Here is a 14103-nt window from a genome sequence, read left to right as displayed (position 1 = left end):
TTCAACAATTCGTCTCCTCCGCGTCACCCTAGCGCCATTTTGGAGCGTATTCACTGAACGCAAACAGCGTATGTTGTTCTGTGTCAGCCGCACCACACAGATACGTTTTCTACGTTGTTTGTGCTTTGATTTGAACGAAAACAGCATATCCGTGTGGTGCAGCTGACACAGAACAACATACACTGTTTGCGTTCAGTGGATACTCTCCAAAATGGCGCTAGGGTGACGCGGAGGAGACGAATTGTTGAAAAAAGTCATTGTTTTTTTTTCTTCTTTTGCACACAAAAAGTCTTCTCGTAGCTTCGTAATATTACGGTTGAACCCCTGATGTCACATGGATTATTTTACCGATCTCCTTACTACGATTCTGGACGTTGATCGTGGTAGTACCCTTGCTGTCTATGGGAGGGTCAGAGAGCTGTCAGAATGCATCAAAAATATCTTAATTTCTGTTCCGAAGATGAACGGAGGTCTTACGGGTTTGGAACGACATGAGAGTGAGTAATTAATGACAGAATTTTCATTTTTGGATTAACTATCCCTTTTAACCCTTGTTGATGTTGAGTATCATATTTGATACATCAGGCTTTTGTGGTTCATAAATCCTTATTTTCATAATCAAACCTCTGTAGTTTTCATTTAATGCAATGCATTACAAGATATACAAAATAAATGTTCTTCAAAATCCTGATGTATCATATTTGATTCTCCCGTTTTAAGATTTTCTTTAAAAAATCATGTATGGGTAATCGATATGATACAGTAGGTTTTTATAGGGTTAAAATGCAATGGTTTTCTGGAAAAAACGATAAAAATATTGATGACTCATCTTGCACTACATACATTTTCGTCCAATCAGATGCGCTCTAGAATGATAATGCCCCTCCCCCAAAACCATGTGCAACCAACTATTTTAGTAGCAAATCCTGGTTTGTTGCTGCGATGTAACTAAAGCCTACTGGGTTTTCTTGCTCAGTTTCTTTCTTTTCTTTTCAAGGAGTTCTTCAATATGTCATGTCCAAACACAGAAAAAAGGCAATTTTAACAAAGCTGGCGAGAATATAAAGATTGTCCAGTAAAACACTCCCATCGTTTTTGGCAGTTTAAGTACTCAAATACTGTTCACTCAGTGTGAGAGGACTTATGGTCATTAAAAACACTTTCTTCAAAATGACAGTGTTTTGGCCAGAACTGGTCCTGAGAGTATTTTCTGAAACTTGATTAAAGAAAAGCTGACCAACTCACTTAGCCTCTGAGTTTGTCTCCTTGATTATTTATTTACAACATCTGATGTACTCATTTGTTTACTCACAGTTTGGCAACGTGTCTGGCATAAACTGTTCCTATGGAAAGTGGGTCTGTGCGGCTGTGGAAATCATTAGGCTTGTTTCCTTAAAGAGTTTGATGTCAACTAATGCCATCTGCACAAGATATACTCTCATCTCATTCACTATAGAGCATGAGTCTTACTATGTGTCACCTTCCTTCATTAATGGATTTGTCATAGATTTGCTGAAAACTGACTCATCACAAGAGCACTCCAAAGTCAAATTCTGGCTAAATATTTATTTCTTCTAGAGTGGTAATTTGTTCCACAGGCATACCGTATACAACACAGACAAACAATATGCAATGGACTTTAGTCAGGATAGATGCAAATTAAAACAAGGCTGTGAGGGATAAATATTCAGTCTGCTCATCGAGTTTAGGCTCTCTTTAGGTTCTAGAGGTTTAATTCTTCATATTATGAGCATTATTAGCAGAATTGGACGTATATGTTGCCTGAGACATGCAGGTGTGTTTGTTCACGATCACAGCTGTGCTTAGAGATCACAGGCTGCCTGTGGCCACAGGTCAAGCAAGCCTCCAATGGGTCAGATGATGACCTCTTACCCTGCCTCCCGTGTCCTGTTGAGAGCAGCATTGTCTGTGGGACATGACATGCAATCCATCCATGCTGTATGTCGGACCTCCTCAGCTGAAAATATAGATTCATTTTTGCTTTTTCAGTGGTCAAATGGGAAACCGCTGCAGGCAGATTTTGTTAATTGGAAACATGTTTATGTAATATATGCAAATCTGGATCATGACACAGCATAACATAATAGCATCAAGCCTCTTGGCCTGGAAGAACTGTTTTTTTTAATGGTGCATGAAAGGCCTTTACTAGACATTCAGAAAATATGTATTTTTGTCAGAATTATTTACTGATCAAATGTTCGTCACTCACTAACTATTTTAATTTTCCATTTCACAGCCTAGGATGTATCTGTTTTGGGCATTTAGTTTTATAGTCCATCAGGGCTTTACCAAAATCCCTTGAACATAACATTTTTGTGTCTACTCTGCAAACACAGCCCTTGAAATATGTTTCACCTTTCACCTGTACAAATTTTGACATGTTTATTTTCCTCTAAATGAACGTCAAATTGATGACTTTCCCATACTTACTGTCTTCTACATGAATATTTCCCCAAGAAACTGCTTCAGTTTCAACCAGAAAACTTACACATCATCCCTGAGGTTCAAACGGCTTCACATGTGGCGCTTTTCTTTCATTATACTGTATGTGGTTAAATATGTTTGACTTTTGCACAGGTAACATACTTGTTGAGTGGAATAACAGCCCATGAAGACTCCTGTGGTCACAGCGGGAGGTTGGAACCTGGGGACCTTCAGGTAGAACACCTTGTAGAACATAAAAAGACCCTTAATATTCTGTAATATTATCAGTTTCACTTGACACTATTGGATGAAAACAAAACTTGAAATTGAAGCTGAAAAATGACAATAATTTTTTGTAGAGCTGCAATACAGCTGAATCTAATTCATTTCAGAATTCATTAACTCTGCTGCATTGACACTGTTATTGAACTGAACTGAATAAACAACGACACTATTGCCTTCTGTAGAGCTGCTTATAGCTCACTTAAGCTTAGTTCATAATTTGATGAACTTTGCACTATTATTGAACTAAACTGAATCAACACTGAACTGACTGGAGCTGAATAACGACACAAGTATCTATCTATCTATCTATACTATTATTTAAAACAATCTGTACTATATACAGCGGTTTTGAATAACTGTGACTTGACTCGACCTGCATAACGTCTCTCGAGATGAGGAAACATTACAAAAGGTGCAGTAATATTTATTGTTGAAAGCACCATCCAGGAATTTCATGTGAGGGTGAAACATATCCACATGTAGATACATACATAAAATGAATGCCACAGTTTTATTTGTTTTATATGCAGACTGTAAAAATGGTTTGCAAATTAAAATAATCTAAAATAAAGCTATAATATAATGTATTTACGTTTAATAGGATGTTATATCCATACACTCACACATACATCAAATGGACTGAGAGCTTTTACACCCGTAGGGCACTTCCTGTGTCATAAAGCTGTCTCACTTTCTCCTGGGTCAGTAAGGGAATGTTTTAATGGGCCTTTAATATGTCTGTATGCCTCACTACTTTAACTACAGCTCACACCTAACCTCTAGCTACAGGGGCTACAGCCTCACCATCAAACACTCAGGGACTCCCTGATAATACCAATAGCGCATAGAAGGAAAAAGCTGCTGAGTGTTTCACTCCATAACTCAAACCACCTAATGCACAATGACTCCCTGAGAGGGCCTGCTAAACCTCAGAACGAGTGGAAATTTCCACTGAGCGAGAGTGAAAAAGGAAGAGGTGAAGGAAAAGTGCTCCATTAGGCATATTAAGCTATTGTTGTAAAACTGGAGTGTTTCATTTTTACGCTGAAATAAAAGCTCATAAAGATCTCTCATGCTCAGCATGAAGATGACATTAACCACACAAAGCTCCTGAAACAAGAAGTTAGTCTGTTTATTGGCAATTACTACCAGATAGGTCTACCATTAGGAATAATATAGAATAAAACATTGGTTTTTGTTTTCTGTCGTGTTAGTGGATGACGGGAGGTCATGGGGTAATTCATGCTGAGATGCCTGTGTCAGATGGACGCATTCATGGCCTTCAGCTTTGGGTGAACCTGAAAAGTGCAGATAAAATGGTGGAGCCTCAGTACCAGGAGCTGAAGAGCAAAGAGATTCCCAAACCCAGCAAAGATGGAGTTACTGTGAACGTCATCTCAGGGGAGGCTCTTGGTGTTATAGCACAAGCTACTGATCTGAGAGCAGTTTTGTATTTTGTTTTCATTTTCATTGAAAACAGGGAAATATCAGGGTATATATTTATATATGTATATACAGTATATATATATATATATATATATAATACCAGTCAGAAGTTTGGAATAATTAAGATGAAAATCTATTATGCTCACCAAGGCTGCATTTGTTTGATCAAAATACAGCAAAAAGCAATACTGTGAAATATAATTACAATTTAAAATAAATTTTCTATTTTAATATATTCTCATATATTCTTCTGTTTTAATGTATTGTAATTTATTCCTGTGATGGCAAAGCTGAATTTTCAGCAGCCATTACACCAGTCTTCAGTGTCACATAATCCTTCAGAAATCATTCTAATATGCTGATTTGGTGTTCAATTATTATCAATTACTATTGGTACTCAGTTATTAATAATAATACAGTTCTTTTACATTTTAATAATATTTTGCAATATAATTGTTTATACTGTCATTTTAATAAAAAAAAGCAGGCTTGATGAGCATAAGAGGCTTCTTTAAAAATCCAAACTTTTGACCATTTGTTTAATATAAAAAAATCACAAATCACAGAAAAAAATCGTCTTAGAGCTTACTGATTTGTGAGTGAAGAGTTCATTTGAATCAGTTGTTTTCAATTAATCACTCAGATGGAATTATTGGAATAATTGGAATTATTCATTAGCAGATATATCTGAATTTGAATGGTCTTTAAAAAATACTTATCGAGTAATTATAAACTACTGGAAAAATTCATTGGTTAAAATGTGTGGGACCTTGTAGTAAGGTTGTTTCTAGCCTAGCATAGCAAAAGTGCTTCACACAGAACAAAGGTGCTCATTTGGGAGCCCATGTTGTGTCTCAGTCCAGTTTCTTCTAATTTTCCCCATAGTTTCCATTATCTCTCATTCACTATCAATAAATATGCAAAAACTTTCAAAATGTTTTAAAAAGTTTGTTTAATGGATTTAAAAAGTGGTGGTTGAAACTCTTTATACTGAAGCATTAATATGAAGTATGGATGCTTTTACCAGCCAAAAGTCCTGCATGTTTATCAGGTGATAAAAAAACATGCTCCTCATAATTATTCTAAACTCTGAACCCAACCACTGAGTGAAAAAAAGGAGTCAGTACGCCTCTGTTTGCCTGACACTCGCATCTGTTTATCGTCTGTAATTTCGCAAACATGATCATTTGTTCATCCATTTATCAACACATTATGACTTCCCTTACGAAAAAGAAGTTTATTCAAGTGTGCTATTAGTATACTTCTTTTAAACTAAAAATAGGAAAGTATACTTTTAGTCTACTTTTTATGTACTTCTCAGAAATGGGCTTTATGTACTTCTCAGAAATATACTTAAAATGACATTTAAGTATACTTGACTTATACTCAGAAAAAGTCTAAATATATTTTTGCTATAATTGTGCTCCTAGTCCCAAGGAGTATTGGAATCACTCACTTACAAGGATACTACTAGTACACTGATATTTGTATACTTACTACATAAAGTATACTTGAACTTGACTTAAGTATACTTATTAAAATAAACTTGAAGTATACTACTTTTTGGTAAGGGTTACCCACACTTCTGTCTGTCTCTTTCCCATCTATGATTTACAGGAAATACAAAATACAGAATACAAGATCCTAGATCTTGAGAAGAGTCACGGTGAGCAGCTGTAACGGAATGTTTGATCCAAATGGCCGACTTCTTTGTAAATGTTACAGCCAATCAGAACGTCCGATTTACAATCTGATACTGGAGTCCATCACACTAATTGCTGCTGCAAGGGCATCCTCTGCCCCCTCTCTCAGACAACAGCAGGAAATTCAGAGCAGGTTTTATTGGAAGTGGTTTTTGTAAAATGTTTTAAATGGTTATGGAGGTTTTCTCTAGGGCAGAGGGGTGGATGCAGTGTTGAAGTTAAATGTGGGTCAGCCAAATACTTGGACTTACTGGAACCAGATATGCACTGGAACTCGCACACAATGTTTTTACATCTGTTTGAGCTCATAATTTAAACAATATCTAACAATTTCTCTTGTTTTTTGTCTTGTAGCATTAATGAAACCTGGTAAAAATGGATATGTTATGAATAAGGAACATAAAATGTTGTTGTCACAGTAGTCTTCTGCTTTAAAACATAATTTTTTCAAGATTATGTTGTGGTATTTACATGCCTTTTCTGTTGTCAGTCAAAGATTTACACGAGAACTCCAACCATGTACCTCGAAGGAAGGTGCAAAGCATGTGCAGCCTGTTCCTAAAGGTAAACAATGATTATCAGATGTACTTTGAGTTTTCCCCCGTGTTAGGTAAAGTTTTCCATTAAATACACATTTACTTACAGACATTATAAACATGGTTTAAATGGCATTTTCCCTTGTTAAGGCAAACACATTTTGAGTCTTTATTTTCCTCCTAAAATGTGTGACTATGAAACATCATACCTTACACACAACACGGGAAAAGACAGTACTGTGGCAATCTCATGTTTTCAGTGTGGTCTCAGACTTTTGGTTCCATTGTATGTTAACATATAGGGTTGATTCATGTAAAATGAGTCACTTTTTGACAGTTGTCTCAATGTCTAAAAGTTGCCCAATTTAGCTGTATTAACCCTACGATTTTTTATCATTTTGTAATTACAGTTCCAGTGTTTTAATTATAGTATATCTTTCTCAGTTTGGACAGCTTTCATCTACACCCTCGCAGGTTCTTTATGCACTGATGAGTTCAAATGAAGACCGTCTAAAAAAAACTTTGTCTTCCTGCAGGCATCCATTGTATGTTAACATATAGGGTTGATTCATGTAAAATGAGTCACTTTTTGACAGTTGTCTCAATGTCTAAAAGTTGGCCAATTTAGCTGTATTAACCCTACGATTTTTTATCATTTTGTAATTACAGTTCCAGTGTTTTAATTATAGTATCTCTTTCTCAGGTTGGACAGCTTTCATCTACACCCTCGCAGGTTCTTTATGCACTGATGAGTTCAAATGAAGACCGTCTAAAAAAAACTTTGTCTTCCTGCAGGCAAATCCACTAGCAGCTTTCCGTCCTTGAAATTCGAGCAGGTGCTTTATGATAATTTTTCACTTCCACTCTCTCTCTCTTGGACATCTGACAGACATTTAGACTATTCTTATGATCTTGTGCCAATGGCAACTCTAAACTCTCACACTGAGAAATGAGATTGCCAAAGCAGTGTTTGATATGTTGATTTATCAGGTTGATTTAGATGATTTCCAGGTTGTAAGAAATTAAGCACACATTCATTAACAGTAAATACTCCACCTGTGTCTTCAAAGGAGTTTCCAAATGAATCTTGTTTTGCCATTGTTCTCTGGAATATATTTAGTATAAAATAGAGCAAATGTTGAGAAGCAGACTTTATGAAACATTATCTACGTGGGTGGGATAATATGTGGCACCATCTTTGCCCCACAAAACATATCTCTCGCTGACATTTTTTCCTAATTTAATCTACTCTAAACTCTCACACTGAGAAATGAGATTGCCAAAGCAGTGTTTGATATGTTGATTTATCAGGTTGATTTAGATGATTTCCAGGTTGTAAGAAATTAAGCACACATTCATTAACAGTAAATACTCCACCTGTGTCTTCAAAGGAGTTTCCAAATGAATCTTGTTTTGCCATTGTTCTCTGGAATATATTTAGTATAAAATAGAGCAAATGTTGAGAAGCAGACTTTTTGAAACATTATCTACGTGGGTGGGATAATATGTGGCACCATCTTTGCCCCACAAAACATATCTCTTGCTGACATTTTTTCCTAATTTAATCTGGTTTGTGGGGTATCTGGTCTTCAACAACCTTGAATTAGCCTTGGGTTGTTAGCCAGGTCTAGTTATGTAAAATGATTAATGGTGTATATCTAGTTTTATAACATAATTTGTATAGGACTGTGAAATTTATTCTGGCTATTTGAATTTTCCTCAGGCCCAGATGATGATCTGCAGACAATTGAGCCACACCACACAGTGGTTTTGGAAGACGCGTCAGAGTGGAAAACAAGGTATTTATTTTTCTACTGTTCCTAGGAAGCTATTCTGGTTGTTTTTGTATGAATTCATGTTTACTGTAAATTCAGTCTGTTTATTCCCTTTATTATTATTTCCAGGCAGCTGAAGAGTCTCACTTTGTGTTAATTGCTGGTGAACCCATTAATGAGCCTGTGGTTCAGCATGGTAAGTTATAATGGTATTGGTAGGTAATATTTTACATTTTATTGATCAAGTATTTATGAATTAGGGGTATGATTACATGATTTGACTATTCATTAATCAAAATAAATGTATTGCATATCAATATTTGTTGAGAAAAGACCCCAAAAAGATTCAAAGTCATTACATTGTTGTGTCCGTTATATTATAAACATACTATATTTCTGCATTATACAATTTTCATATTTTTCTAAAACCAGAGGATTTATTTGTTTGTTTCAGAGCCTTTTGTCATGAACACACAAGAAGAGATTGATCAAGCCATCTCAGACTACAGATCAGCCACTAATGGATTTGAGAGGGCAAAAGTTTGGCAATCAAAGATTGGTCAAAAGTTCTAAAGTTTATTTAAAGATCCATCTTTATGGGAATATATGTTTAGTTTATGTTTTTTTGTGCCTTGATTGAAAAATGAAATGAAATGAATGAAATATATAAAATGTGTAAATAAAAAGTGAGATAGTAAGATACCACAAAAATAAGTTTTAAATGATTAATTATGGACACGTTCTGTTGTTTTTTTCTTCATAGTTGTGTACTGAACTACGCCTGTGGTTACTCTGCTAGCACAGATCAGTTGTTCATTAAATCACTAAAAGTTGTTCACACAGATCACTAAAAATCAGCTTGGGATCAGTTGTTAAAAGTAATTACAAAAATAGCTCAGAAAAGTAAAGTTAGCTCTGGAAAAAAGCTCTTAACATCATTTGTTTGCAGATGCTGGTGTGATAATTTCATAGAATACACTGATGTTAGGCATGTCGGCTTAGCTCCCCTCCTTTTTCATCCCGCCACTTTGCTGCCTTTAAGTGGAATATTGGCTGGATTCAGTCTCTCTTCTCCACAACTCTCTCTCTCTCCTCCCTTCATCCCTCCATTCCCCCTTACCTCCTCCTCCTTTTCCTTCCCTCCTCCTCCCCCTCTTTCACTCCTTGCCCTCTGTAGAGGTCTGGATCACATTTAAAACCACATGTTCCTGTGTGCGAGCAACTGAGCCTGGAAGTCGGCAAGCAGAGTGGGACTGGAGCATACAGTGACGGGACAGACACGCACGCCTCCCAGACGGCCTTGCACGCACTGGAAGCTGAAGAAGACTGGATGTGAGCCCATGGCGGATTTTGCAACCACACATATAGTTTGACACATCCGGATCTGTGGAGACACTGGGCCAAATCTGGCCAGTCCAAGACGGATGACAGCATCAAGAGGTTGTCCTGATCAGAGAGAAAAAAGAACTGACAGCTCTCAGATTCCATCAAAAATATCTTAATTTGTGTTCCGAAGATAAACGAAGTTCTTACGGGTTTGGAAGGACATGAGGTGAGTAATTAGTGACAGAATTTTCATTTTTGGGTGAACTATCCCTTTAACCCTAACGATTTTAGATCTACATTTGACCACACAATTCATCCACATTTTATAAAAGTGACCATGTTTAGAATCGACACAAACAATAAGGTAATAGATTCCTTTAACCACTGATAATAGATTTGTTTGACGCTTTTAAAGTAAAAGCATTCAGATGATCGGATCGAGCTCGTAGAGTGTGAGTGCAGAGGACGGCACTCACAACCCATTACGCTGCATTAAAGCTCCCTCTAATTCCTGACTCGTATTACAAGCTCATTGTTGAGTCTGCCTGAGAGTGACGCACACACACACAGAGAACGAGAGAAAGGGCATGTCGGCTTAGCTCCCCTCCTTTTTCAAAAAACTGCAGAAAAAACTCGCAGAAAAAAGGAAAAAACTGAGAAGCCCAGAGTAGACCAGCGCAGATGGATGTCTCTTTCTCGTGCTCTTTTTTTTAAAGAGGAGAGCCCATTTGACTTTGGAAAGCTCGTTGTGACAGGTCTCTACTGGTGCGCCTGTGTGGTCCTGTGTGAGAAACCTGCTTCGTGATTTGTGAGCGTGCGTGAGTGTATACAAGACTGGCCTCCCTTGCTGCTCAATCGCTGGACGGTATCCTGGAGAGCAAGTAGCAGAATGAAGACACAGAAATGTGCTGGACTTCACATGTTGTTACTCCTGTATGTCAGACTGATGCTGGCCGTGGACGCCTACAGACCCCAGAGAGTAAGTATGGCATCCCTCAGCAGACATGTAGAACACCACTTGCAGCCAAAACCTCAGGACAGTTTATTTGTTCACAGCCAAATTTGAATGAAACTGAGGTTTAGTTGAAAATAGTTTTCATTTTTATAGGTTTTCAATTGTTATAATGTCCATATTCAGTTGTGAGGTCTTTAAAAAGCAAAGTCTGTTAATTTACAATCTTAAAAATAAGGGTTGCAAGAGAGGGTTTTCCAATGATGCCAAAGAACCAAGAACGAAAGAACCTTTTTTTCTTAGTTCTTAAAACATTTTAAAAATCTAAAAAACCTTTATCCACTATAAAGAACCTTTTGTGGAATAGAAAGTTTCCATGGATGTTAAATATTCTTCATGGAACCATAGATGCAATAAAAGAACCTTTATTTTAAAAGTGCACTCACCCTCATGTCGTTCCAAAACTGTATGATTTTCATTCTTCTGAGGAAGACAAAAGAAGATATTATGAAGAATGTTTTTGTCCATACAATGAAAGCAGTTGGGTCTAAAATAACATTAGACCTCAATGACATTTTTCAAAATATATATATTTTTTCATTTTTGGTTGAACTACCACTTTAACATGGCTGTTACAAGAGGATTTAAGTCATTTTGCGCTGACTCACTGAACAGGGACCTGTTGCAAGCTCAGCAGGGCCGGATGGGGCCTCCTGCTGCGACCTTAAGGTCACTTAATAGCAAATTCGATCATTTTCCTGTGTGTTACCGTGGGAAGTCAGGCTTAAATCAATCTGAAGTAAATGACAATGTTCAGAATTGCAGTCTTCGATGTAAGATGGATGGTCCCTCTGAAAGCACACTGGGAAACTCAATGACTATTAATGAGAATTTCCAAAGACAAGCTGTTAAGGCCATTCATCTGTTCTTCTGTGCCTGTATATCAATGGTAGGTTATGTAAGAAGGGTTATGGGTTCCAAGCAGTGGCGCAATAGCATAATATCCTATTCGTTTTCACAGATACACTCCATAAAGACGCCGTGTTAGCATAAGTGTGTGTGGCGTGTAGTCTGGTTTCCGAGTGCAGCCTGAGGCATTGTAGGGTCTTTTATATGTTCAACCGCTCAATGTTCTCATCCGTCTCATTTCTTCTTCCTTGTTAGGGGCCTCCACCTCATTAATTTTGCACAGTTGTAACTCATACTCTTACTTTCTTTTAAACCCCTCCTCATTCTCTCGCTATTTCTGTTTGTTGTTGCATTGTCTGCACGGGTAATTGAAAGCAGACGGCTCCACCCTAGCATACTGAAGGGATCATAGAAGATCATGTCACTACACAACAGCAGGATACGGGACTTCTCTGGTGATGACTTCCATATCGCGTGCCAGCCCTCCCCATCCCAGCCTCGGCTGTTTTACTTTCCTCCCGCTTTGTGGCTTTCCCGTCTCATAAAAGCATGATTGGAAGTATTTTGGCCCCTGTTGCTCTTTTTTTAATTTGCCCTTTTTGTGGGACACACCCGGTGTGTAGTAAACATTCAAAACAAAGCCAGTGCTGGTTATTGCATGCTTAAATACCTCAATATTCTCAATAACTCATGTGGTATTGATTGAAAGGTGGCAGACCAACTAGTTAAGCAAACCCCATGTGCGTGATCTACTCCACAATCTCTATACACTTGCTATTCTGTAATTAAGGGTAAACCTGTGACAGACCGATGTACTGACCAGGGGTGCATATCCCAAAAGCATCTATGATCTCAAGTTCCATCCAATAGAGTTCAGTGGAACTGGCAACTAAAACTGGCAATGCTTTTGGGAAATGCACCCCAGGCTGGCCAGAATGTATCCTTAGCCGATTAATATAAGTTGGTTAATGTAATAACATACAAAAAGATACATTTTAGGTTACATTTAAACAAATACTAAATAAACGCTCATTTAATCATTTGTTTTCAGGATTTATGCACATATGCTAACATTCAATTGTATTAGGTTATATAGGCCTAATGCGACTGTACATAATCACCCTTATTACTTGGCTACTCACAAAATAAATAAATACGTGGACATGACATATTGCTTTGTTTTGAAATGATGACGTTTTATCATCATATCTGAACATAATTTCTCACTTTCATCAAAAAGTATAGTACAGTATAAAATCTGCCTAGCAGCAAGATGAAAACCGTAACAATATTACAGTAATAATGAGTCAATATTGACATTTTCTTAGGTAATTTTCACTACAATTAATAAATGAGTCACAAGATGGCATCCGTTGTGTTTGAATGATCGAGCGTGCAAATCTGCGTTGTTACACCAGAGATACTAGAAGTAGCCAGATGAGCAGACGGATATACTCTGAGAATATTAGGAAATATCAGACCGCGAAATGCCACGATTGACCAATAAGAAACATGTATTCCAGAGAGAGCCATGTAATGTACATCATATTGGCATTATATTGACCATTATTTACTCTGTAGGTATCAATATCGACATTGGCCACTGAAAGAGTGCCCACTGGTGACTTTGTGAAGGTTATTCTGCAGCTGTCACTCGGCTCTTACTAGTTATTCAATCCATGTTTTGCAAAACAGCCATGATGTTCTGTTCATATTGGTGGCACGCATCCCAAACTCCAATCCCTGGGATATGTGTCTTCACTGAGCTTCTAAACAGGTGGTCCATACTGAGCTAATAGAGCATATGTTCCAGTTGTTTAGAGTGGGCCTCTGCCAGAGGGTGTTCCATGTGTTTGGCTACACAAGCTGGTTTGAGTGAAGAAATTTTGAACTTTATGGCCTGACAATAAGCCTAGACTGAGCATGAAGCTCTAGACAAGTTCTAGAGATTGAACTCTAAAAATGTAGGTCTCACAAAGTCTAACTGTGTGCAATTGTCCAGTCAGCAGAATTGCTTTAGATGAATCAAGACTCCATTCACCCACAATGAAGGTTGCAAATTTCAGCAAGTTGTGAGGGAACACTCTGTGGATTATACTGAGGTTGTAATACTAAGGATATGTGTAATGTCTGATGCAACACTGCCTATTCTTTGGTGAAAGAACTACATGGGGAACAGCTGCATCCTTTCCCTTTTGTAATACCAAATTTTTACACAGCCAAAAAATGCTTCGAAAATCCAACATTATCACTACTGCCCTCTAGTGGATAGAAAGAAAATGCTCCTTTAAATGTGCACTTAGATTTTTTCCTTTTAAAAAGTTGTAGCCAACCACATAATAGCTATCAATATATATGTGTGCTCTCACATTACTGTATTTATCTAGTAATGTGATGGTCGTTAAATCCTGCTGGTTAGCATTTTATCATGGCAAGACTTCACATACCTCACAGACAGCAGGAAGTTTGTATGATGCAAGCCTTTGTAGTGGGTTGTAAAGTTGGGGGGTTTTGAAGTAGGGAGAGAAGGTGTTCCTAATTTGTGTAGAATTAGGGCATTCGTTTGTTTTGTCCTTCCATTTATCTAACACCCACTACATTGTTCCATACTTTTGGCTGAATTTTGCTCAGTGTGCCTCAAACATATTCTTATAAAAAATGCCTTACCTTTGTATTAAAGCAGCACTATGTAACTTTTGGCGCTCTAGCGGTTAATAAACAGAACT

General features: G+C 37.4%; 1 protein-coding gene and 1 pseudogene across 2 annotated transcripts in view; both read left to right on the top strand.

The window, feature by feature from the left end:
• Positions 1 to 8763, top strand: part of LOC107737245 (pirin-like) — an 11975-nt pseudogene extending 3212 nt beyond the window's left edge.
• A 1383-nt stretch (positions 8764 to 10146) lies between these two features.
• LOC107737256 (vascular endothelial growth factor D-like) overlaps positions 10147 to 14103 on the top strand; it is a 7825-nt gene continuing 3868 nt past the window's right edge. For both annotated transcript variants that reach the window (XM_016548721.1, XM_016548722.1), the window contains exon 1: positions 10147 to 10495. In XM_016548721.1, the coding sequence (XP_016404207.1) occupies positions 10406 to 10495 (90 nt within the window). In that variant the 5' untranslated portion in view covers positions 10147 to 10405. The remainder of the gene's footprint in view (positions 10496 to 14103) is intronic.

The sequence above is a fragment of the Sinocyclocheilus rhinocerous genome, unplaced genomic scaffold (assembly GCF_001515625.1).
Source record: "Sinocyclocheilus rhinocerous isolate Xijiao unplaced genomic scaffold, SAMN03320098_v1.1 scaffold1275, whole genome shotgun sequence".
Lineage (NCBI taxonomy): Eukaryota > Metazoa > Chordata > Actinopteri > Cypriniformes > Cyprinidae > Sinocyclocheilus > Sinocyclocheilus rhinocerous.
This window is presented reverse-complemented; position numbering and strand designations above follow the sequence as displayed.